Below are 27552 nucleotides of genomic sequence, written 5' to 3' on the forward strand. Positions count from 1 at the left end.
AGACTGATGGAATCCAACGGGTTTCTGAACGCTCTTGGGGATTTTCCAGTGGAGAGAGCTGGTGAACCAGCTAAGGCCCTAGCCTCACTGTGGAACAGTAAGATGCGCAGGGCCATCAACTTGATTTCACTGAGTGCCCTCTCCAGCCCTGTAGAGCCCGCTTTGCTCCTTGGGATACTAGGGAGCTGCAGTCAATGAAGCAGGCTGGTCATCGGCTAGAGCACAAATGGCATAAGACGAAGCGAAGATGACCGAGCACGCTCTAGAGCGCATATTTATGCCTATTGCATGGCAGTGCAGGCAGCAAAGAAGGCTTATTTTGCTGCTTCCATTATGTCCTCGAGTAGCCATCCAGTGGAGCACTTCTGGGTGGTCTGGGGGCTGCTAATACCTTCCTTTGAAAATGGGGCCCTGGCCCTGTCGAGGACCCGCTGTGACCTTTTTGCATTGCACTTTGAGGACAAAAGCACTTGTCTCTGCAGCAAGCTTGACACTGTTGTTAGTGCAACTCCAGTTGAGCTGTCTGATGCCACCATCTGCCCAATTTTGTGGCATCAGTTCCCGTTATTGTGGCCTGATGATGTGGACAAGGTGGTTGCAGCAATGCAACCAAACACTTGCCCTCTCAATCCCTGTCCCTCCTGGCTTATAAAAACAAGCCAAGGGGGGTTGACTGGGTGGGTCCAGAAGTGAAAAATGTTTGCCTTCAGGAAGGGAAGGTCTCTGCTGTCCTTAAGGAGGCAGTAGTGCGACCATTCCTTGGCCCCTTGACAATTGAGCAATTGATAGTGCCGCAGGGCACCATCTTGTCTCCAATGTTATTTAACACCTATATGAAGCTGCTGGGAGTGGTCATTAGGAGATTTGAAGCTAAATGTCATCAATATGTTGATGATATGCAGCTTTATCTCTCTGTGACAACTGAGGCTGTGCAGGTCCTGGACTAGTGCCTAGACTCAGTATTGGGCTGGATGAAGGCCAATAAACTGAAACTAGATCCTGGCAAGACACAAGCCCTGTCAGTGAGATAAGCTCATTGCCTCTTCCGGATGGGATTGCACTCTCTTTGAAGTGGGTTCATAGTTTGGGGGTACTCTTAGATCCATCTCTGTTGTTGGAGGCTCAAGTGGCCATGGCGGCTCAGAGTTCCTTTTATCAGCTTCGACAGCTATGGCCTCTCCTAGACAGGGATAGCTTGACCACAGTGGTACAAGCATTGGGAACCTCAAGATTGGATTACTGCAATGTGGGGCTGCTGTTAAAGCTGCCTCAGAAGCTGGAGCTAGTGCAGAATGCTGCAGCTCGGCTGTTGTCTGGAGCTGCCCCTTTTCAGCATGTAACTCCTTTGCTGAGGGAACTGCACTGTCTGCCTATTCGCTACCAGGCCAGGTTTAAGGTTCTTGTACTAGTGTAGAAAGCCCTCAACATGGGACTTCTCTCCTACCAACCTGCCTGGTCACTGAGGTCATCCAAGGGCATACTCCTGGTGGTTCCACATAGACTCATCCTCCAATTGGAGTTCACTAGGGGAAGAGCCTTCAGCGTGGTAGCCCCCTCCTTTGGAATTCCCTGCTTTTGGACGTCAGGCAGGCGCCAACTTTGTATTCCTTTCGCGCCTCCTGAAGACACCATTGTTCTAGGAAGCCTTCCCTTGATGACCAGCCATGGTTCACTTTGCATTTTGCTTCCTTTAAAAATCTATTTTAATGTGTTTTTATTCTGTTTTAATTTTATTTTATCTTGTACACCACTCTGAAATTTTGAGTGGGAGTGATCTATAAACATTGTAAAATAAATAAATAAATAATTTTAGGTTTTCTTTTTTTCTTTGGGGGGAAAATAATAATTTACATGTTCTATTATGATGAAGTGGTAAAAAATAATCCAGAATTATTTGGAACTACTGACAAATGTTTGTGAGTATAAGGCATTGAAGTTCCCTTTCTGCTTAGCTGCAGATTTTATTACAAATTACATATATTTGAAACACCAGTAGAAAAGAAAGCACACAATCTATTTACAATCGCTACACATTTACATATATTATATACAAATAGTGAATTTAGTCAAATATATGAACAGAAAATAGAAATCTAGCAAATATATCAGTATGAAACTGTACAAGACTTATTCTCATCTTTTAGTATGATTTTACTGTAATAATAAATACAGTTCTATATTTACAAATTGTATTTTTTTTTTTAAAAAAAAAAGCTTCTCTGAAATGGATTTTAATATTTCCAAGTTAAAATATCTGAATCAAAGCTTTTGAAGTTGCTTATAAAAATAATATGCATAGTAGCCTGTTTCGTTTCGAAGTTTATCTAATCATTTTTAATATAAAAGGATATTTCTTGAGTCAGTCTTCAGACTGAATTCTTTCACTTCTCAAATTTGTATAAAAATGTAAATATAGACATGTGAGGAACAATTTCACTGACATTAAGCAGCTCCCCGTAACTGAACCACAGTAAAACAATAAAGCTAAATAAACATGGTAATAAAGTATTGTGCAATGATCAGATGAGCCCTTGTTTAATCCACAGTGGTTTTCATAGCAGTGCTCCGACTACATGCTGCATTGCTTCAAAATCCAAAGAGATAAAGGAATGTGATAATCTTGTAGCCAGACTTTTTGGGCATAGTTTCTGCATTTGTTCATTTTCTTTTCCGAGGATGCTCATGTCAGCTAGTAAATTACTGCAGCACAGAACTGAAAATAATACAGTTTTCCCCACCCACATAATTCAATATGGCTCTTTCAAACATATCTACTAATGTTCATAGACTTCTCAAAATAAAAAATTATCTTAGATGCCAACAAGTTGTGCAAGGACCAGAAGTCATTTCTATTTAATATTTTTCAGTTATTTGGATACAATGAACTGTGCAATCCTATATATTACTAAAAGTAAGTATAATTGAGTTCAATGGGTCTTACTACTAGGTAAGTGGATATTGTAGGATTATACCCTTATGGGGCATGATAGGAGTTAAAATGACTCTAAAATATAATTTTATGTGTGTGTGTGTGTGTTTAAGGCAGACTGAGTTAGTAGCTGTTGGCATTTCAGAATGCCAGTGTTCATTTCCATCAAGTATTCTTGACACACGTACTACAAGTAGGCCATTCTTTTTCTCTCTTCTGCATAAGAAATTAATACACATTCATGTAATCTGAGTGATAATTTTGTAAACATGACTTGAAGCTAACAACATGAAGCTAATGGCATGGAACAAATGTTACTGATGTAAGGTTACAGCTTTCACTCGTTCGATAGGATGATGACACTAATGAATTGTTGGGGGCAATATCATACGATATTCTGGTGCTTGCAAAGGTTACTAGAGCCTGTGTTGAATCACATGACTGCTTTTCTGCATCCTCTGAATTAACAGAGACCAGACTGGCATGCTTTGTTGCTTTCCATGCAACTGTTTGCTTTCGAAGACTTCCTAGGTCTTCCTTGAAATGGGGATTAAAAAGTATGTAGAGAAGTGGGTTTAGACATGCAGGTAGGGGGACAATAACTAGAAGTATTGGTTTAATTACTTCTGGGCTGATAAAAGTAAGGTTTAGTAGGGAAGAAAATGATAAAATAGCCACAGGACAATAGAGAATGCAGTTAGTAAAAAGTAGTAAAGCTATATGCTTGACCATGGAACAGTCCAAAATACTGTCTAATTCTCCCTTATCCAGACTACAGTAGAGTTTTGTATAGGCTATGGTCATTACAAGAAAACAAAGGGAGTTCAACAAGACTAGCGCTACCATATAACCCACAGCAGTTGGCTTCCCAAATGGTAATGGTATGCACAGGGGAGAAACACCATACTCGCTCCCACCCAGTACCGGGATCACTGCAATGATTAAAGCCAACACAAAGCAAAAGAAAATAGCTATTCTTACACTAGCAAGGGTAGTTTTTGTCTCAAACTTTGCGGCTTGTTTCACAGAGAACCCACGCTCAAGAGCTGCTAATGTGAGCAAGAAAATGGAAGCCTCTGAAGCAAAGATGAAGAGGAGGCCAGTCATGTGGCAACCAAGTCCACCTTCCCACCACGCACCGTACTGAGCAAAGACGCCAAAGGTTAGCGCATCCACGCTGGCAAGCACACTGCTAGACACACCCATGAGAGTGTTTACAATGGCTATTAGGCCAATTAACAGCTTTATGGAGGAGATGAAGAGCGGGAATCTGAAGATCGTTGCAACCACCAATGCATTGCAAAAAAAGGCCAAAACCACTATGGTCCAAACTCCAATTCTGATTAGCCAGCTGCCAAAGAGGTAGTCACAAGGCTTGAAGGGTCCTGCAATGATAAGACAGGAAAAGCAGTGTCATATAAAGCTTAGCTGTGTTTGGTTTTCATTCCTCTGAGTCCTGCATTGATGAAACGGAATAAACTATTTCTTGGTTGCAACAATGGCCAGGAGAACACTTCACACTGTTTTCACCTGGTGAGGGCTGTGCCATTTACCTTGGGATCCAGATTTCATGACTACGATTTATTCCTTTTAGCCTCAAAGCTAGACTTTGTCATAGGAACACATAGGAAGCTGCCTCATACCAAATCAGATGATTGGTCCATTGAGTTCAATATTGTCGAAATCAGGTGTAGGCAGAAAGTATTTTATTTGTTTATTTAAAACATTTGTATCCCACCCTGGGATGCACTGGCCCGTTTCATAGTTTCTCTTTTTCCACAGGTTTCTATAAAACATCCAGAAATTTCACAAAAGAGGATCTTAAAAATACACCCACACCCACCAGGAGTTCTGCTAATACAGCAGGATTTTTACCTGGAGAGGGAGAACACTGCACTGAATGATGAGCTTTCAAATCTTCATCAAAGTCAAGAAGAAAATCTTCAAAGTCATGGTCATCTGTAGGAAGGAATACCACAGTGTTCGGTCACTTACGTTGCTGATAACATCTCATTTGTAGCTGTTTGTAGCTATTGTAGAAAGGTTGTGACCATTTGATATTCTGGTCACACTCTTATAAAGAGCTCCAAATTGCTGTCTTGGGATCTATTGAGTTATGAAATATTATTTCAGGCATGTCAAAATGGGTTGGGTCCAGGAGCAAAGGATCACTTGGCTGGTGCATGAAGGAGGAGCTCCTCCATGCAGCAGTCAAGTCAGGCACCTCCTTCTCATGGGATGGCACATGGTGGATGAAGAATCACTTGTCTAGCAAATGGAGGAGTAGCCTCCTCTGTCTCAAGACTAATCTATTGTTATTCATTCTGACCCACTTATTCATGGTCTGTTATCTTTTAGAATTGCAAAGATACCAGGTTTCCCTTGCCCAGATCAATGCCTGTAAACTAAACCATATTGTATATTATCATCCTTGGGCAGTTTACAGTACAGTCTAAAACAACAACAACAACAACAGAACAATACAAGCAACAAAATATTAAAACAGATTGAGACAGCAGAGTGGAATGCTCCCAAAAATTCTGAGTGCTTAACAAAACATAATACCACTCAGAACTGCAACTCACAGTAACTTGACTGGGAAAAATATAAAAACAAAACATTGTTTTACAAGGATGTAATATGTATATTATTGGGAGTTTATTAATAGCATTCCCGTATTAAAATGGCAAATTAGAAAGGCATATATTTATTGGATCACTGACTACCACATTCAAATCATACCCATTTAAAAATATGAGTTAATTGGGTTGGTTTTTTTTTAAAAAAAATACCATGTGCATGGAAAATGCCAACTTCTTTCCTCTGAAAGTCATCCATACTGCTGTTGTCATCTTTGTTCCACTGGTTTTGGATTTTGTAGTAGCTGTCACAAGCACCAAATGCACAGCACTGGTAAGCATAAGGCATTTCTATTACCCTTTAAAGAAACAGTTAAGATGTGGTTACACTCATTAAAATAACTCATTATACCATCATTCCCTCTATTTCTAGTGTTTAGGTTGTGAGTGACTTATGCAGCCAAAACATAAGAGTGTTTTGGCTACATAAGCAACTCTCACACAAGAGTGAGGTATCAGGAGGCTGTGGGGAAGCCCCAAGGTTTGCAGAGGTACAAAGAATATTTAGGGACAAAACCCTAAGGCTGGCACCCAAAAAACAGCCCAGTGAGGACTGAGCATGCCATAGAATCTGACTGACTGTTGGGGAGAAAGCACAGAACATCGGGGTGGAATGGAATGGCTGTAATATAGAACAGCGGCACTCCACAGGGCAACATTGATGTACATCCTCACTCTCCTTTATTCCTCATATCGAGGCAGTAGCTAAATCCTGTCGTTTCTTCCTGTATAATATTGCCAGGATTCGACCATTTTTGTCTGTCTCTTCTGCCAAGACTCTTGTTCATGCACTGGTTATCTCTCGGTTGGACTACTGCAACCTTCTTCTCTCTGGCCTTCCTTCGTCTCACATCAGTCCGCTGGTCTCTGTCCACCACTCTGCTGCTAAGATCATCTTCTTGGCCCGCCGCTCTGACCATGTCACTCCACTTCTGAAATCTCTTCATTGGCTTCCAATTCACTCCAGAATCCAATATAAACTTCTCCTGTTGACCTTCAAAGCTTTTCACGGTCTAGCTCCTGCCTATCTCTCCTCTCTCATCTCACACTATTACCCCGCTCGTGCCCTCCGCTCCTCTTATGCCATGCTTCTCGCCTGCCCAAGGACCTCCACTTCCCTTACTCGGCTCCGTCCTTTTTCTTCTGCTGCCCCTTACGCCTGGAATGCTCTTCCAGAACACTTGAGAACTACAAACTCAATCACAGCTTTTAAAACTCAGCTAAAAACTTTTCTTTTCCCTATAGCTTTTAAATATTGAGTTTGTTCTGACTCTGTACTGTTAGCTTCACCCCACCCGGTGCCTATTTACACTTCCCTGTGCCTGCTTGCATTCTCTTTCCCTCATTGTTTACTACAACTTTATTAGATTGTAAGCCTATGCGGCAGGGTCTTGCTTTTTACTGTGTTATCTGTACAGCACCATGTACATTGATGGTGCTATATAAATAAATAAATAATAATAATAATAATAATAATAATAATAATAGAATGGCATATTCATTATCTGAGGGCCAAATTAGGAGCTCCATCAGACGCGGGGAAATCATGCTTCCCTACCATCACTTCTCTATCCAGCTTTTGTTGCTGAAGAGGAAGTAAACAATGTGTACATGGCCCATTCAGTGGGCCGTTTTTATCAAGCTGCTTCTCCTGTACACAGCAGGAGATAGCAGCAACTTCCATCTCTAAAACTAAATTGGACTTAACAGGGTCTTTTTTTGTCACAAGAAGAAGGCTAGAAGGGGCGGCAGACACATGGGAGGTAGACAACGTCCTGAATAGGGCCTGTGAAAATCTGTGAGTGCCCAGTAATGAGCGTGCAATAAAATGCTCGTCTGATCATGCTCTGGATGTGACATTAATTCCACAAAGCATTGCAAAGCTGATTTTTTCTAAAGACAGACTGACTTTTTGTGTTGCATCTATACTGCAGCTGGTAATAGCCACTCAACACCCCTGGCTGGTTCATAATATTGGCGCAATGCAGCAATTTGTGACCCTGTGCCTCTTTGGCACTCCTTCAGCCTTGTTTTATGTTCTTGTATGCCAGCTCAGCCTCTCAAGGAGCTGGCTGTTAAGAACTCTCTCTCAGATCTTTTTGATACAGTATTTTTTTTCAATATGAATATGTCAAAGTATTTACTTCCATCCTCAAACTACCTATATTTTTTTGTAGTTAGCTATTGCCTACACTTTTTTTTTAAGTGGTAGATGACATAGTAACAATCAAGTTGAGGGAAGCATGCCACTATAAAGTATGAATTATACAAAGCAATTTTAGGAAAAGAGGCCGTGTATGTTTTTTTGGGAAAATATTGCTGAGAATCAGATGTGTTTCAGAGTGAGCAGCTACCAGGGTGTTCAAAATCAATCATATTTTCTTGAGATAAAAAAGGATGTAACAAGGCTGTAATTTTTACCATGTATGTCTTAGTTTCAGTGCTGTGGTTCAAAGACTTCAAATAGGAAGTAACACACATTATACAGTGACACCCCTTCCATTGCACATGAGCACAAGTGTGCCTTATTATTTTTAATGAGGTACTCACTTGAGTTCTGGAAAGTTTTCAGATGATATCAAACTTTGTAGTGCACGATTTCCTGTTAATTTTAGATGAGTTAAACCATATAGGCCAGTTACAGGAAAAGAGGACAAAAGGTTGGATGACAGATCCCTGCAAAATAGCAAAGAAAATCAGCTTACAATTCTAGAAAGACGGGATTTTTTTTCACCCAAGGATATTTGTTATTGTCACAGGTTATTAAGCTAACAGAAACACTACTCAGCAGACAAAAGATGAACCAGCTCCAGAAATGTCTATCTGGATTCAGTTAAAAACAAAGCCTTTTCCTTGGGGTCACTAGTAAGAGTCCGTCACTTCATGTTAAAGCACATTCCACTTGGAAATTGTCTTGTAGAAATTGTGGAAATGAAGATAGAACGAACACCAAAAGTTGCATTGCTGTCACTATTTGAAGAAGATTTTAAATGTAAAAAGGAAATTAAGGAACTGATAACGAATTTGTTGACTGCAGCAAGATTGATTGTAGCTAGGAACTGGAAGATTCAAGGGGAATAGTCTATTGAAGAATGGTATAAAGAAGTATGGGATATAGCTATTAATGATAAATTGACAAGTAATATTAAATGGAGAAGAGGTATAGCTAAATCAAATGATTTTGAAGGAATTTGGAAACAGTTCCTAATATTTGTGTTTTCTAAAGGAAGTGGGAAACCACCAGCAGAAGAAAGTATGAGATTCTGGAATCAGGAATGAGATCCCGAGGTGGGGGGTGCACTTCTATGTTAATTTTGATTATGTATTTAGATAAGATATTATGTATTCAACGTTTCAATATTATGTAGTATGTTGTTGTTGTTTTTCTTTATGAGAGGATGTAATGTGTATGTTTAAGTATTGTAGAAAAATAAAATTATATATATATATATATATATATATATATATATATATATATATGGAAATTGTCTTGTAGAACTCCCACTGAAATGAACAGAGGATTGCAAGAACATGTCAGTGGGTTCTCCTCTTACTTTTTCTTGCGAACTACTCTATGATGTCCTAAGGACCCTTTTATGAAAGTTATCCTTATCTGGATGTCAGTCCCAGTGATTTAAATGGAAATTGCCTCCAAGCAAAGGTGCTTAAGAGTTGTGAGATTGTCTTGCATTGGACCCAAAGAATCATAAATCACTATTGCTGTTCTGCAAGCACTTAAGAATTTATGGAATGCTGTAACAGGTGCTATAGAGTTCTCATGCTTTGTACAAAAGCTTGCACAAACTGAACATCTCTGCATTCAGTTTCACTTTTATTTTAAAGCCATCCAAATTGGTGACCATCACTATGTCTTGTGGAAGTGAATAGTTTATGTGCTGTGTGAAGAGGTACTTCCTTTTATCTGTCCTGAATCTCCCACCAATCACCTTGCGTCATCCCTATTATGAGAAAGGGAGAAAAATGTCTCCCTCCACACCACATTCTCCACACCATGCAGAATTTTGTACACCTTTATCATGTCTCCCCTTAGCTTCCTTTTTCTCAAGCTAAAAAGGTGTTGTAACCTTCCCTCATAGGGGAGTTGTTCCATCCCCTTGATCTTTTTAGTTGCCCTTTCCCACACTTTTTCTAGCTCATATACACACACACACACTCAAAAACACACACACACACAGACCAGAATTGTACACGACTGAAGAGTGGAATAAATTAATGTAGACGTTACAGTGATTGTGAGCTGAAATGCATCTAATTGAGCTCCAGAGTGATCTGGATCTGATCCTAATTGAATCACATGGGGGCAGACACCAAGCATCTCGTGTCCACGCTCTCCTGTTTAGGATTCTACCCTATCACTAATTAAAGCCATCTGCAATGCAAGACTACAAGACTACTGTGTTGGCCAGAAGGAAACAACTGATTCACTTTCAAATTGTTCTAACCTATTTTGCTCTGCACTGAATAGGGTTTTCTTTTTTGCCACTGCATAGCTGAATGATTGTAAGACAGCTCTATTGAACATTAAAATAAAGAAAAATAAGCAGACACTTACAGTTTAATCAAGGACAGTAAAGAGGAGAATGCATTGGCATGAACGACTGATATTTTGTTCCAAGCTAAATCCCTACAGGAAGGATGAAAATGATATGTGCTTAGTAATGCATGGGGCTTTACATCGAATCATTAAAATAAAATAAAATGCGTTAATTTACTCAGAGTAGTTTGATGTTAGACCTGTCATAGTGAAATAGATGTATCCAATTTAAATGTCACTAGAATCAAATGAAATCCCTGGAGCCAATGTTTGGGTTGATACATTTCAATGAACACATCCCTTTCCTTGACCCACCACTTATTTATCAAATCATGGGAAATACTTTGACCTGGTTCAAAGGTAATGTTGCTGCTCCAACAAACCATGGCTTGCTGGAGTGTGAATGAGTAATGGCCTTGAGCGCTCTCTCCTCCAACTCCCACTCCCACTTTCTCTCAAATGCCCAGCTAAAGAAGAGAATTCCCAACTGCTAAATCACCTTGATATCTGAGCTGGGAAACTGAGGTTTCAGTGCTCCCTACCATCCTGGTTTGCCAACCAAGATCAAACTGTGGCCTTAGCTAGACCTACCTGTTATTGCACGATGGAGGGGTGAAGAACTTGTGCCTGCCATTTTGGGTTTTTTTCTTAAAGAGGAAGATGCGCACGAGCGCTCATGCACAAAAGGTAAGGCTTTTGTTTTGTTAAAAAAAGTATTTTCCCCACTCCCCCATGCCACCCCTGATGGGCGCAGTGCTCTGAGGAGCTCTGTGCCCCGTGCACGGCTCCCCATGAGGAACCATGAGGAACCGGGACAAACCGGGGCACGTATTCTGCAATCTCAGGCCCAACCCGGGACAACATAAAAACCGAGCTCAAAGGGTAGGGCAAGATCCTGGGGCAAGGGAGGAATTATTCCTCCCTGATCCCAGGATCCCCTGTGCATCATGTGAATGCACAGGGATGAACCCAGGGATCACCCAGGGATTTTGCCCCGTCTAGCTAAGGCCTGTGATTTCGATCTTGGTTCGTAGGCAGTGTTAAAGCCCCATTTGTCTAGTTTAGATGTTACAGGAAACTGCGATTTAACAAACCAGGAAGTCTCCTCTTAAGCCAAGCATGCAAGAGGATGAAGGAAATGAAAGAGGGAAACACTCAAGGTTGTACACACTCTAGCAAACCATCTGAAATGGACTTTTTTTTAATACATCACCTTCTCACCTGTCTTATTGCCTCTGGCACATTCTCTCCCCCCACTTCTTTCCTGTGTCAGCCTCCTTTTTGCAACATCCCCCCCCCCCCCGCATCCTTCTCTCCCCTACCTCTTTCTTGATGCCTATGCTGTTCAAGGCAAGGCTTCACAAGCACAATACAATAAAGGAATGGTTTTATCTGTTTCCAAAATATTCAAGCAGCATTACCACTTTCAGCTGTAGATTTTTATAGATTTATACAGTCTGCCCCTATTTCTTTAATATTGTCATCTGTATAAAAGTCACTCAGCTTTTCCCTTCAACAGTGGATTTTGGAGAGTATCAATAAGAAGGTTATATATATGATTAATTTAAGCTTCCTATTTCTTCAAGTGAAGTCTACAAGTGGAAGCTACTTCAAGGGATTTTTGTTTTTTTGGTTCATGGCTATGTGAATTCATTGCTGGAAATGCTCAACGTCAGAATGTTTGTTTTGCTTTGGCAAATCTAACCCAGCAAGCTAAATGATCAAAGGGGAAAGATGGAAACCAAAATATGTAGGAGCAGGCAGAGGAAAGGAATGTGAGCTTCCATGATTCTCAGTACCAAGGTAAATAACTCTTTTATGGCTGTACTCACAGTGAACGCAGGGCAACCAACTGCTGAAAAGTGCCCGCATCGATTTCATATATTTCATTGTGGTGTAAGACACTGTAATAGCAAAAATGGGCTTTATAGATAACAACTTTTGAATTATTTCAAATGCTGCCTAGGATCCAAGCGCTACTTCAGATGTGCCCAAGATTTCAGACACATCAACACTCCCACGCCATATCATAAACTACTTTTGAAAATTTCTCTCAGATTCATAAGTGGCTTGCTATATATGCCACGGGGAACTGATGTTCAGGAAACATGATCCAAATTTCCCCTGAATGTGTAGAACTGGTTGTATGGTTCTTTGGATCTTGTTTAGATTTCTTTTAGAGCTAGATGTTGCACTAGAACAGCACAAAGCCCTCCAGATATTTTGGCCTACAACTCCCACCAACCCCAGCCGGCATGGTCAATGGTCAAGAATGCAGGGAGTTGCAGTCCACAATATTTGGAGGGCACCAGGTGGGAAAAGGCTGCACGAGAACAGAAGTTTCCAATTGTCTCATGCAGAAGGAATCTTTTCCCCTCCAGAGATGTGCACTCTATTCATTTTCTCTCTTCATCCTGGAGGAGGAGCCATAAGCTGTGAACAAGGTGGGGAAGAGTACTGGGGGATTGGATCTCCCATATCCTGGATCAAGGTCTGGAGCTTTCAAACTGTATTGAAAACCCCATAGGCAGAGTCACCAATCCTCTCCAACATCAAAATCCCCTTATGGTAATTGTGTGTCCTCCTCCCGGAGGAGATACATAGTCCATTAACATACAAAAGAAGTGTGCTATGTGACAGGATAAAATGATTCACCCCTAACCAAAACTATGGATATCAAATACAAGCAAACAAACATTCACACTCTCATGTTTACAGATCTTCTCCCTGCACTAGAGAGGCTGGGGAAGGCTGCATCATGTGTGCATTGATCAAAAACTTTTTGGAAAACTTACATTTTCTGAAGTTTTTCACAAGCGGTGAAATGAGGCAGGACTTCCAGCTGATTATATGAGAGGTCTCTGAAATGCAGAAAAAAACACAAGGTTCATGGCTCTGCTAAATAGTAAACACATATTTTAGAATTACTGCTTGTTTCTGGAAAGGGATAATAGTGGAAATATTACTGGATCCATTTTTCTCCTTTTAATTATTTAAAATAATCTACTAGATACTTGGTTTTGAAACTTTTTTTCCTAGGAGGATCCCATCTTTTTAGCTGTAATCACAGTGAAATTTAATTAGCTTCCCAGACTACACTTTAAATTAAATAATCTTGCTTCTGACCTTTAGAACTGCCATATCTTTAGCTGAGGAAAGTGGTTTGTGGAACTAGAACTAACTCTGGAAGTCAATCACTACATGGGAAAAAAGCCTTTCAAACGATTTGAGCCAAAACTCAACAAATTACAGAATAACTGAAACATCTGGAATCATTTATAGTATAATATAACTAATCAAAAACAAGCCATGGTAATTTGCAGAAATTGTAAAAAGAAGAAAGAAAAAAGGGAAATAGATTTGTATCCTGTACTCCTTTGTGCAGGGAAAACTCCCATCAGGTTTAATAGGATGTTTGCCTCTGTAAAGAAAGAAATGAGACTGGACAGAGGACATGTCCTTTGTTTCTGTTTTTTAACCTTAGATGGTAAAGTTTTATGACTGTGTGAATGCTTTACAATTAATTCAAATTTATGTTGCTCAAAAATCAAATTTCCTCTAGCTAGAGAATATTTAATCCTCATAGGAATGAGGAAGTTCACAAAGATTCCTCCTTCTAGACCCTGCCCCACAAGGTCCAGGAGATGCTCAGTTAGGGGAAAGGAAAATACAAGAGTCACCTGTAATCTCCTCAAAAGGGGGTAAGTGGGGGAGGCACAGGGAAGTTGAAAGGAGGCATTTTTGGATACCAGAGAGAGCACTGGGGAGGGGGGCAGTCTCAGGGTGGAGAAGCAAAATTGTAACACACGGGTAGGGTAGAGTGACTGCAGTGACCCTGAAAAATGAACTCCCAGAGGGCCTCAAAGACTAGGCATGGTAATCTTTGCATCTCTGGTAGTATCATATGAGCCCCTGGACTTGAGGATTGATTATTTGCAAATATTGGCAAGAGAGCCTCATGGAAGGATAAGGATTGTAGGCTATATCCCTGATGTAAATTTTAATACCAATGAGAAAATCACTCCATACCCAAATACGCCACACTTGGCTGGTCTTTGGCAAAGGGGGGAGTGGCATAACTCTGGAAACTTCGAGGCTTGACTTCTGTAATGCGCTCTACATAGGGCTACCTTTGTGCCTAGTCCGGAAACTTCAACTAGTTCAAAATATGGCAGCCACGTTGGTCACTGGAACATCTAGGGGTGACCACATCACACCAGTCCTAAAATCTCTTCACTGGCTGCCAATTAGTTTCCAGGCAAAGTATAAAGTGTTGGTTATCACAGTTAAAGCCCTACATGGTTTGGGTCCAGGCTACCTGTGGGATCACCTTCTCCCATACAATCCGATCCACACACTCAGGTCCTCTGGGAAGAATCTACTTCAGTCAGCAAAGACCAGGCTGACAACCATAACCCAGAGGACCTTCTCTTCTGCTGCTCCCAGACTGTGGAATAGCCTGCTGGAGGAGACTCATCAGCTTGACAGTTTTTTAGCATTCAAGAAGGCTGTCAAGACTGATCTCTTCCAGCAGGCCTATCCAGTAGAATTTTAGGATCTTTTAGTATGTTTTTAGGATGCTTTTAGGATGTTTTTAAACAGTATATACCATGTTTTTAAATCAGTATTTTATGCTTATTGTTGTTCCCTGACTCGATCCAATCAAACAGGCAGGTAAGAAATAATAATAATAATAATAATAATAATAATAATAATAATAATAATAATAATAATTGCCAAATCCACAGGAACCACTGTGTCATGGTTTTCAGTGAAATCTCAGTAAAGTGTGTTTTTCCTCAGGTTAGTTCATTTGTTGTGCTTCCGGGTAAATGAGTAAATGTTTAGTTATAGTGTTTGATGTTAGCAAAAGGGTTTTAAAAAGGTCATTCATTATCTGATATGGGTGTTGTTTAGCATTTAATCTTAAGCTGTTTAACATTCTATCTTTAAGTTGTTGCTTGTCTGATTTGTAGTCATACTTGTTTTATGTAGCTCCTGATGAAAGATGTATTTCTGAAAAGCATAGAGCAGATCGAAGAAATCATTAAAGATTAAAGAAAAATATTGTTTCATAGCACCAGAGCTTGGCTTTCATTTTTTTCATTGGTTAAGTGGTGCCCTTTTCCCTCTCTTTTGTATCAATTCCAAGGAACCATTGAGTCACGGTTTTCTGATTCCTCCAAATCCAGCAACCTTGGAATCCACAGGTCTTTTCTTTACAATGGGCAATTTTAGCATGACAGAGGAGGGCCACTTCTGTGTGCCCAGGGGCCATTTGCCCCCTCCTAACCCACCAGGGGCAGCACCCCAGCAAAACTGCCACCACTGTTCAGCAGTGTGCTGGTAAAAAGCAGCACTTTCCCCTTAAAACAAGGTATACAGGAAGCATGCATCTTGTTGGGAAGCAAACTCACACTCCTGGAAGGCACGTTTGGCAGGGGTGGGGCAGCAGTGGCTTCAAAAATGGTGAGGTGGGTGGGGCCGCATGTTGCCCTTTCACTTTAACTTGCTCTTTGATCAAGCAAATTCTATATGCAATACAGTGTACATACTCTCATTCATATATTCTCATATATATATATATATATATATATATATATATATATATATACACACACACACACACACACACACACACATACACACACATACATACATACACACACCCTGTGCTGCTGAGTACCTAACAGGTACTGATTCCTGTTTTGTAATTGTACCAGCAGGTCATAAATCATATTCTGGTTAGGGTAGCAGGTGATGAGGATGACCCAAGACCCTGGAGTGCTGTTGCCAGTTTGAGTAGACAATACTGGGCTAGACGGACAAACAGTCTGACCTGGTATAAGGCAGCTTCCTCTGTTCCCATGATACCTTTCCATGGTGCATGCAGCAGCAGTGTGATTCAGGTGAGTTTATGCCCTGCAGATTCCTAGCCCTATTGCGGTGTTCTTCTCATGCGATTAACAGATGCGTAAAGGGGGGAAGTGAAGCTGTCCCCACTCTCTGCTGCCCCTGCAATGGGGGGCATCCATAGCGGGGAGCCTGCTGTACTCATGCAGACTCCCTCCATGATATGGAAACCTGATTGTGGTTCCCTCTCATGGGGATGAAAGCTAAATGAAAGGAACCTACATGTGTACAGTAGGCTCCCCACAGCAGGCTTTTCTCTCAATGCACGGGTAGTGGGGACATGAAGATGGTGGTAGGAGCGATAAGCACAGCTCCAATCTCCTCACCTCATCTTCATGAGGGGGAATATCTGAACGGAGTGACTGTGAAATGCATTTCTCTCCAGTTCTGTGCAGGTAACCTCTGCTTTTATCTGCAATCACTGGAGATAAAAGCTGGGATTTCCTAGCTGAGTACTGCAGGAGGACAGCTTATTTAAACACAGTACATGGAAGCCCAGTGTTTGGGGATAAGAGAGGATTTAAAGATATTTAAACTGTAAGTACCCTGCTTTGAATGCCCTGGCCTGTCTTGAATGTTTGGTGGGAAAACATCCAAATTTGGCCCCATCCACTTTTCTTTGACCCTGCCTACACTGTCCTTAGCACCATCCCTGTCCCCTTAGCCCCACCCACTGCTGGAATGCAGCACCTGAGACCCTTCCCTTCCCCACCCCACCCCAAAAGTTCCCCACCCTGCCTTAAAAATGTTGTCAACTTGTTTTTCAAACAATTAACAAATAAAACTTCAATATTGGAAGGTACATTCAAATTGACCTACATTGATTTCATAAGGTTGGGTTTTTCTTTCTCTTTCTATCCAACCACATTAGTTTTAGAATTATTAACTGCTTCTGAAAAAATATATTTCAAACATAAATATGAATTTAAAGTGGATTGATTTATCATGGTAGAAATACACTGATCTGACAACACTTTATTTATTTATTTATTGCATTTATATACCGCCCCATAGCCAAAGCTCTCTGGCTCTGAAATTTGGCTTAGTTGGAAGCTATTCTGTGCTTTGCAGGAAGGGATGTTTCTTTTATTGCTCCCACTATCAGTGGTGCAAATTCAGCAATATTTAATATTGCTCCAATAAAATTAGTACTTAACTTTCTCAGAAATGCCTATAAGGGCCACTTTGGTACTATAATAGTGTGTTACAATTAGTGTTATTAGAATGTTGGCTAGGCAAACTAATACCAGATACTAGGGGTGTGCACGGACCCCCCGCTCCGCTTCACTTGCAGATCCGCCATTTTTCGGAGCGGGTCGCTCCGCCCCGCCCCCGCTCCGCCCACTTCCGCTCCGCTCCGCCCGGAGCTCCGGATCGGATCCGGAGCTCCGTTTTTGCCCCCCCATAGGCTTGCATTGAAAGCTAAAAAAGTAAACAACTTTTTTTCCGTTGAAGTTAGAAACCTCACGTTTGGCACCATGACACCTCATGGGCGTATACACACACACGCCAAGTTTCAAGGCAATCCCATCATCCCCTGATTTTTGGCGAATTTTTGAAAATCGGGCACCCCATTCACACCCCTTGGGATAGCTCCGTCAATTTGCATGTTACAAACCTCAAACTCGGCACCAGGGCAGCTTATCCATGTGTCCACATGCACGCCAAGTTGCAAGCAAATCCCATCATCCCCTGATTTTTGGCGCGGCTCTACCCTCTAACGCACCTCCCATAACCCTAATTCACACCCCTTTAGATAGCTCCGTCAATTTGCACGTTAGAAACCTCAAACTCAGCACCATGATAGCTTATCCACGTGTCCACATGCACGCCAAGTTTCAAGGCAATCCCATCATCCCCTGATTTTTGGGGAATTTATGAAAATCGGGCACCCCATTCACACCCCTTGGGATAGCTCCGTCAATTTGCATGTTAGAAACCTCAAACTCGGCACCAGGAGAGCTTATCCATGTGTCCACATGCACGCCAAGTTGCAAGCAAATCCCATCATCCCCTGATTTTTGGCATGGCTTAACTCACCCCAAATTGTCCCATTCTACAACTACGTCAATTTGCACGTTAGAAACCTCAAACTCAGCACCATGATAGCTTATCCACGTGTCCACATGCACGCCAAGTTTCAAGGCAATCCCATCATCCCCTGATTTTTGGGGAATTTATGAAAATCGGGCACCCCATTCACACCCCTTGGGATAGCTCCGTCAATTTGCATGTTAGAAACCTCAAACTCGGCACCAGGAGAGCTTATCCATGTGTCCACATGCACGCCAAGTTGCAAGCAAATCCCATCATCCCCTGATTTTTGGCGCGGCTTAAACTTTTTAACTCACCCCAAATCAAGTCCCATTCTACAACTACGTCAATTTGCACGTTAGAAACCTATCCTTTGGTCCCATGACAGCTTACCCATGTGTCCCCATGGACACCAAGTTTCAAGGCAATCCCATCATCCCCTGATGTTAGGGGAACTTTTGAAATTTGAACACTCCAGTATGTCAGGGATTTAAAGTTGCAATTGCAGACAGCTCAATGGGGCCAGTTCCAAGGCAATCCCAACATGCCACGAGATAACCCTAAATCTTCTGGCACATTTGAAAAAGGGATTATTGAATTTGATAAAGTCTAAGTGAGCGCAGGAAGGACTTCTCCCCTTAGTCAAAGCAAGACACATACACCATCGCTGCAAGGCGGGAAGGGGAGAATTATTATTATTATTATTATTTATTTATATAGCACCATCAATGGAAAGCAGGCAGGCAGCATGCATTGTAGTGCCGCAAGGATGGCTTGAGCACTAACGCATAGCAAACCAACCCATAAGTGGGCGCAAAGTGAGGCAAAGATGGCTGGTTGTTTCTTTCTAAGCCAGCAGTTACGCCTTGAGGGGCACAGAGGAGGACGATTGGGAGCAAACCAGGCACCAGGCGGGCAGAGAGGCAGGCAGAGTAGGCGAGGAGTCAGTCCTGGCAGATGCCCCACCACAGCAGCACCCCGGGGGAGGCGGGCAGGCAGGCAGGCAGGCTGCGGGCATTTCTGGGGGCACAAGGAAGTGATGGCTGGTTTCTAAGCCAGCATTGCAGTTAGTCACGCATTGCAAACGCAAACCATCCCAGCGAGTCGGTCACCGAGGAGGACAGGCTAGCAGAGGGGCAGGCAGAGTGACATGTCATAGATCTAGTATTGGGGAGGAGTCAGTCCCGGCAGATGCCCCAACACAGTAGCACCCTGGGTGGGCATTGGAAAACGCCATCTTGTGGGTCAATACTTCCCCCACCCCATGTCCTGCAGGGTTGCCTGCCTAACCCTTGTGGGGATGGGAGATGGAGAGCTTAGAGTGGCAGTGCCAGCAGCAGCCTTCGGCTTTCCCCTGGAACCAGTCGCCTTGCCCGCCTCTTTCCCCAGCAAGATCGCCTGGTGCTGCCTATGAAGATGCATCTTCATGCTGCTGGTTCCATAATGCCCTGTCGATGAACCCCTGCTTAGGCTGAGTTTGCAGTGGCGACAGACAGCAAAGCGGGGATCCGCTCCCAACTCAAAGTGGTCCCACACGATGCTTGTCTTTCGTTTCTGTGGTGACACCACCAATTGCCCGCCTGAGCTCTCTGGTGTTGCCACAGAAACAGGGGTGTGGGATGAGACTGGGGAGAGAGCCTCGGCCTGCTGCTGCTCCTCCTCAGCCCCCACATCCTGGAGGCCCACCGCCTCCTCCTCCTCCCCCCCCTCCACTGTGCTGAGGACCTCGTCTAGGTCCATCAGCGGGCTCGTGGGCTGAAAGGAGAATGAAGGAGTTGGGGATACTCCTCCTCCTCTAATGGCACTGCTGCCACGTGCCTCTTGCAAACGGGCACTTTTCCCATTCCCACCCTCAAAAAGAGAACGCCGGGCACAAGTTGCAGAAGAGAGTGGCTCTGCCTGCTGCTTGTCCTGCTTCTGTTTTGGAGCAGTCAGCCAAGGAGTTGCCCGTTTGAGTTTCACAGGAGGAGAGGAAGCCCTGCTGGCAGACTGAGCCTTGCTGCTTTCAGCACGCCTGCTTTCTCTTTTCATGATGACTAACAAAATATTAATACTACTAATACTATGTATAAGGTACTACTAAGAATATGTATAAGAAGAATATAATATGTTTAAATGTAGGGAAATGGGACAAGAACAATAAAATATACTACTACTAATATGTATGAGAATATACTACTAAGAATATCTACAAGAATATAATAATATGTTTTAGAATATTACTAATAAATGTAGGGAAATGGGACAAGAAATGGGACAACCACTACTATAAGAAGAACAAAATATGAATACTACTACTAATATGTATGAGAATGTATACTAATAGACTACTAAGACTATGTCAAAGAATATAATAATAATATGTTTAAGAATAGGGAAATGGTGTGCGTATGCTTTCCCCAAAATGCTCAATCTGTGGCTGCCTGTTGAACTTGACAAAAGCAGCCCACTCCGTCGAAGTTACACAGAGAAGAAAAAGAGAATCCAATTTTTTTGGTATATTTGGTATATAGAAGATAGAAGGAAACACAATCAGGATTTAAGAGAGGGGAGGGGGAAAAAGAACCAACCACTACTATAAGAAGAACAAAATATGAATACTAATATAATATGTATGAGAATATATACTAATGGACTATGTGAAAGAATATAATAAAATATGTTTAAGAATATAAATGTAGGGAAATGGGACAAAAAGTGTGTGTATGCTTTCAAAAGAAAGCTTTCACAAAAGCAGAACAGTCAGGCTTTAATACAGGGAAGGGGGGGGGCAACCAACCCAACCACACACTCCAAAATTCAAAAATAAAGTTTATATTAAATCAAAGTAAGGGGAAAACACAGGGCAAACTAAGCTACAAGTCAGAAAGAAGCAAACAAACACACACACGCGCCAAACTAAACCTATATTAAATTAATCTATCTCCAAAGCAGGAGCACTAGCTAAGTAAGTGTTCCCTCCACGAACGCCAACCCACAAAGAGACACAAAACAGAAAGTTCTCAGGGTGGGTCTGCCTTAGTCCCCCCTCCAACGCTGGGATTGGAGGAGGATGCTTTCTGAGGAGATGAATTCTCATCAGGATTGGGAGTTGAATGTGCCTGTCATCGCTTCCAAAAAAATAATAATAATAAAAAAAAAAAACCCAAACCCCGATTTTTAAAAAAATATTGCACGTGAACCACAGCACGCAGAAAGTTGAGAGTGGTCTCAAAATGACCCCCATCCACGACTCTCTGTGCACAAGAATTTTCAGAACGATAGCTTAAACCCCCCCCCAGTTATCCCCGATTCTTTCCCTCAATGCAATCCTATGGGCGAAAAGCCGAAACGGAGCCCCGCGGTTGACCCTATTTTTAAAAAACTTCTAGCCCGCGACCCGTACGATGCAGAAAGTTGAGAGTGGTCTCAAAATGACCCCCATCCACGACTCTCTGTGCACAAGAATTTTCAGAACGATAGCTTAAACCCCCCCCCAGTTATCCCCGATTCTTTCCCTCAATGCAATCCTATGGGCGAAAAGCCGAAACGCAGTTTGAGCCCCGCGGTTGACCCGATTTTTAAAAAAATATTGCACGTGAACCACAGCACGCAGAGAGGTGAGAGTGGTCTCAAAATGACCCCCATCCACGACTCTCTGTGCACAAGAATTTCCAGAACGATAGCTTCAAAAACAACGTAGTTATGCGCGATTATTTGCCGCAATGCAATCCTATGGCGAAATGTTTTCAAGATGGCGACCGGAGCGCTCCGACTGAACTCGGAGCTCCGAAAAATGGTCGCTTCTCTTCGCCTTGCTTCTAGGGGGTCCGCGGTCCGCTCCTACTCCGCCTCTGGGTAAGGCGGAGCAGGCCAATCCGCTACTGCTTCTACGCTCCTAATCGGAGCGGAGCACATCCCTACCAGATACATTCATCATGATGTAATTGTTAAAAGAAAGGGCAGTTGGCCCATTCACAAAGAAGTAGACAGAATGATTACTTTTGATAGTGATTAAACTAACACTGCAACGTTCTTGCAAGTTACAATAATGTATTGGTTAATCATTATGAGAAACTAGGTCTCCCACATATCTCAGAAATACTGTTCAAAATTCCGAATGAATAAATGTGAGTTAGAGAGAAACAAAGATATGAAACATTAAGGGATCTATATGGAAGCATAAAAACAAAGTACTTAAGCAAGGACAAACCCTGTCATGATTCAGTAACAAGGAAAGAAAGAAAAAAAACCGTTCACGATTTAGGATTCAACTCTGCAGAGGATTTCTAAGCTCAGACCAAATTTAGGGTACAGGATGAAAACAGAGCTTCTCTGCTCTATCTGTATCCTATCTGGACAGTGGTGACTTTTAAAAACTGTCTGAAAAATCGGAAGAAGTTTGCATAAATTTGCAAGATCATCACCATATATATACTTAATTTTCCACCTCTGCTCAAAATATCTGCACTTCAGGAACTGAGTGTATTCTTCCTGATCAGATCTGCTCATGATATTGTTATCAAAGTCCATCTAGTAAACTCATGGCTGAACTGATTTCAGTCCAGGTCTCCCACAACTGCAGAGATGTATTCATTACAACCTACTTATGCACACATCTTAAACTTGACCTACCATTGTCTGGTCATGTCTCATTTCGATCGCTGTAACCTCTTTTTGGCTAACCTTCACTCCTGACATCTCTTCACTCTTTGGTAAATAAATCCAACATGCCTCTCCTAATATCCTTTATGCTTTCTGACTACAGTACCACCCCCCACTTTTATGCCTGCTACCATATTACTCCCTGTTGTTGTACAACCTCCTCCCTTCTCCGTCCATCAACCTCCAAAGCCATTGTGATTTCACTCTTTATCTGTGTTATGAGTTTGAATGGACAGATCATACATTGATGGTGCTATATAAATAAATAATAATAAATAATAATAATAATTCTGTTTCCAGTCCATGTCAGCTTTGCATGTGTTTATTCATAAGTACATCCTGTTTCTGCATTAATATGTGCTTTAAAAAAAACCTGCATAAAAATGGCATATCAATCTACATTTAAATCCATACCTGTGAATGACCTTGTTCACACAACATGACAGGCCATCAACAACCCCTGATGCCTGAGTTTACATGACACAACAAGTTGATCCCATGGATGTCATGCAAAAATGGAGTCTAAGGGCGCCTGGCATAACACAACGGTCCCAGTGGGTAAATTAAGTTATGGTGGGCTGTCGTGTCATGTGAAATATGTCATTGTATTTCATTACAAAATAATGGGCAGTATTCTATGCTGCCTGCATGCTAGTGGGACCTACGGTTAACGTAATGGGAAGCTAGTGCCACCAGAAACAACCAGAAATGAGCAGAAACAGAGGAAGGAGGCTCTGGGAGCTCTGCTAGCCTGCCCCATTCCAGCAACTAGCATTTCTGCTCATTTCCAGGGTTGTTTTAGGAAGCACTAGGTTCTTTGTTAAATGGCTATTTCTACTCTTGAATTTAGAAGCCTAAATGCTTGAATTTACATATTTATTTCTTAATACATTCTTGATAACATTGTATATTGCAAGTTCATATAATCTACTGTAAGCTCCCCTTTATACTTACAGTACTTGGAGGTTGGGGAGTTGATCACAGACTGTTTCAGGAAGAGATGTGATCTGAGCTCCTGTAAGGGTCCTGTTAAGGTATGAAAATTGTACATAGTCAATGCTTATTAATTAACTGCCTGATCCACAACCTAATTCAATTGAAGTACTAGAATAAATTCTTATCCAGTGCCCTATGGCTAGTTCATACAGTTACCCTGCTGGCAGTCCTCTTTGTGTAAAGGAGGAACATGCTTGCACCCTGTCACTTCCCTATGCACATATGTTAACATGTTCAAGCAAAGGCCCATGATTTTCCCAGTTGAAGGGTTGGGGCTGAGAGAAGGTTATATTAATCAGGCTTATGTATTGGCCTCTATATGGAACAATTGCTTCACATATTGACATCCTGTGTATGGCCTAGGGGAGGGGTACTCGTTTGCTTCTTCATCATGCAATTAAGAAAGACTGCTGGCTCAGCAAGTATATGAACCAAGTAATAGTGTCAATGGTATCAAACTAGCTCAAATCCACAAATTTTGGATTAAGTCGCAGACTGGGTTGCAAATGGCTGGTTGAAGGACAGCTCCTTTAAAGTAACTCAACATCTGCAATAATTAATGACATCTGCTTTCAGAGGTAACATGAACTATCTCTCTGATACTTACAGGCTTTCCAGACTTGTTGTCCCGGTCAGGTCAGGAAATTCTGTTATCTGTGAAGCACCATTTAATGTCCTAAAGTTACAAACACAACATAATTAGTGACTGTTCCCTTTTTTAAAAAAAAGGAGCGGTGGAGTTGTTGTTTGGAGGTGAAATGCTTTTAAAGATGGGAATACATACAAGGTTCGGAGTTCAGGTAAGTGCTGAAAAGCAGACTGTCCCACAATCAGAATAGGGTTGTCATAAAAATGGCTGTGAAGAAGAAGAGAGTTTTAACACTCGAGATTTAGATATATTCAAATACATATGCAATAAACTGGGGTGCCCATAAAAGCTTTGATGATCTTGCCTGCAATCTACTGCTTAAGCCCTCTCCCCATGGACTACGTTATGTGACACAAGCAGATTTTCTCCTCGCTTCTTGAATTTGCTTCCCAAATTACAATTATAGCCTTATTTTGTCTTAGACCAATTATATGTTTATGTGGACTATGGGTAAAATATTTACAGTGTCCTGAAATGGGTAAGGATGGTATTGAGCACGTGACAAGTGAAGATGCTATTCATATTAACCTAAGAAGGCCTTCTCCAGAGTTATTCTCTTTTCTTTTGGGTGAAGATGCTTTGATTTTATTAGGTGGTATTACATAAATATTGAAAACAAATGAATAAAAGAACTCTCTGGCCTGCTTTGGATGTAATATATGTTGGCTCATTAAGATGAGATATGCACAAACCTTGTGCTTGCATGCTCCATCATTGTATCACCCCTTGTGTCTTCCCCTACTTGGTGCATTGCATTTGAAGACTTCTTGGGTGAATTAGCCAAAGTTTCCCCTTATGTTCAAATTGGGAACCTATGGTTACTAAGTTAAGAAGAAGCCAAATCAGAAACCAACTTCAAATTGTGCTTTCAGAACCTCCTTTGTTCCGAATCTGGTAATCATAGTTCTCCAGGAAACTATGGTTAAGTCACCCAGGAAGTTTTCGGTCATGATGCCCTGAGAAGGAAAGAGGGAAGAGGCCAAGCAAAGATTTATTTATTTATTGCATTTTTATACAGCCCAATATTTATTATTTATTTATTTTATTTTATTTATTTATTAATTACATTTCTATACCGCCCAATAGCCGGCACTCTCTGGGCGGTTCACAAAAATTAAAACCATTCAAAGTATATAACAAACAGTATAAAAGCATGATATAAAATTCAATATAAAAGCACAACCAGAATAAAATCAGTAGCAGATGGAGTGGACAGAAGGCTTGTGCATATCTTGGCTTAATAAGATGAGATATACTACATCCAACCTGGGAATCTGTAGAAGCGTTTGGTCTCAAAAACAAATCCACATGAAAAAGGCCTTATATGGGTCTAGGCAAGTAACTTAAAAAACCCCAACACCTTTTCTTCATTTTCTCACATTTTCATATGCCACTGACATATGTTGATGCAGACATTATGAGCCAAGTATGTTACTTTCATCTGTGGAAATTAATGTGTTGGCTCCTTCGTTGCCAACTAGCTGAAAAGGGTGATAATAAAAATGGCCTTTGTGAGACTGGCAAAAGGAACATCCCTGGCAATGGACATGCAGATGGACTGGCATACAGAACTGGAGGCCTTTTCACACTTTGCCCACTGTGTGGAACATCAACCTGGATAAATGCTTTTCAGCAGTCTCCATACGGGCTATAATATTTAAACTGACCATCAGAAGTAGCAACTTGAGTATAACAACACACCAAAAGGCCATAGGAGTTTGCAGTATTAGAATAGGAGTATGGAAATTGAGGATTAGTATATCCACAATGCAGTTAAATATTCTACACTACTATTCAATTGATTCCCAAACTGAGGAGGTAGGCAGCCAAGTAGAGAGGCATGAAACATTAGAGGAAAGCCCCACCACCACCAAAAAACTTTTCCAGTCTTTGTGATAACTGGCCTACAAATAGCCAAAAACCAGGGCTTACCAGGATGAGGATGTGGCCCTTCTGGAATCAGTTCAAAGGAGGACTGGGGCTGCAATTTCCTGACTGTTGTAGTTTCTTTACATCAGGCTGGAAATGAAGTGATAAGGGGAAAGGGTGTGTGCAGGACTCAGAGGAAGAAATGGCATGGGGGGATATCTTTGGGCCAGAGCTGAGCAGAGTAGTAAAATGTCATGGAGTGGGGGAACTAGGGGGAAAGGCAAGTGTGGAAGAAGCAACATGGGGTGTAGGAGGTAGGCAGGTATGTAGGTTGTGGCATTGAAGACATAGTATGTATAGTGCACAGTATGGAATTTCATAAGGTTTGAGAAGCACTGGCTTATTCATATGACAGGATTGACTATGAAAAACAGTAATTAATTCCACATTTTCTATGAAAAGTAAATTGCTACTACTTACATTGCTATAAGTGATGGATTCCCCACAAAAGCTTTTTCAGGTATTGACCTGATATTATTACTATGAAATCCCCTAGAAAGAAAACAACAGTAAGTATGATACACATGCTTGCAAGATGTGAAGGGCATGTTTTGTTTTAAGGGTATCCTAAAGCAAAATTACTTGTGACAAAGTCACTTCTGTAGAATGCTAGCAGCTGCAACAATGGATATCTTTTGTTCTGTATACATGATATAAGTAAGTACAGGGATAGCTGGACAGAGGGAACATTTCCCCTGATTTTGTAGCACTAGCACCCATTTTCTTAAGCCTTTTATATCCCTAAAAATCTTCACAGCACACACTATCATGCACCAAATAGCAGTAAGATGAAATGTTTTGTGATGTTGCACTGGTTGGTATGCTCAGTGTTGTGCACAGTTTCTGCTGAAGCATGTTTTTGTTTAATGAGACTTGCAGCCTGATTCCATGCATGTTTACTTCCAAGTAGGACCAATGAATTCAGTGGGACTTGTCCCCCATGTAAGTATACTTACTGTAGACCATTCTCCTAAGAGAATGGACAATGTTTTGTCCATTCTAACCTTGGACAAAGTTTTAATTAAAATCAGTAGGACTTAGTTCCAATATGTTTTAGATTAGAGTGCTAATGAATGTGAATATATACATAAAATCCCAGGGCATCCTGTACATTTCATCCGTTCACACAGTTGCTTTATGAAAGTATTTTAAATGGTCAATGTAATTACTCCTATTTAAGAAGGGAGCAAATTGTCTCTCAATTAATTACAGCATTTTATTCACATGAGTAATAATCTATTGTTAAAAACAAAAGCAGCAACAA

At 41.5% G+C, this 27552-nt stretch overlaps 1 protein-coding gene across 1 annotated transcript in view; it reads right to left on the reverse strand.

The window, feature by feature from the left end:
- Positions 1-3223: 3223 nt before the first annotated feature.
- The window catches only part of LGR5 (leucine rich repeat containing G protein-coupled receptor 5), a 92669-nt gene continuing 68340 nt past the window's right edge, over positions 3224-27552 (reverse strand). The window contains exons 8-18 of the mRNA XM_063134994.1: positions 26709-26780; positions 24495-24566; positions 24318-24386; positions 23669-23740; positions 12919-12984; positions 11956-12027; positions 10142-10213; positions 8119-8244; positions 5722-5867; positions 4805-4888; positions 3224-4314 (exon numbers count right to left, since the gene is read on the reverse strand). Coding sequence (XP_062991064.1) covers positions 3224-4314; positions 4805-4888; positions 5722-5867; positions 8119-8244; positions 10142-10213; positions 11956-12027; positions 12919-12984; positions 23669-23740; positions 24318-24386; positions 24495-24566; positions 26709-26780 — 1942 coding nt within the window. The remainder of the gene's footprint in view (positions 4315-4804; positions 4889-5721; positions 5868-8118; positions 8245-10141; positions 10214-11955; positions 12028-12918; positions 12985-23668; positions 23741-24317; positions 24387-24494; positions 24567-26708; positions 26781-27552) is intronic.

The sequence above is a fragment of the Elgaria multicarinata genome, chromosome 9, assembly GCF_023053635.1.
Source record: "Elgaria multicarinata webbii isolate HBS135686 ecotype San Diego chromosome 9, rElgMul1.1.pri, whole genome shotgun sequence".
Lineage (NCBI taxonomy): Eukaryota > Metazoa > Chordata > Lepidosauria > Squamata > Anguidae > Elgaria > Elgaria multicarinata.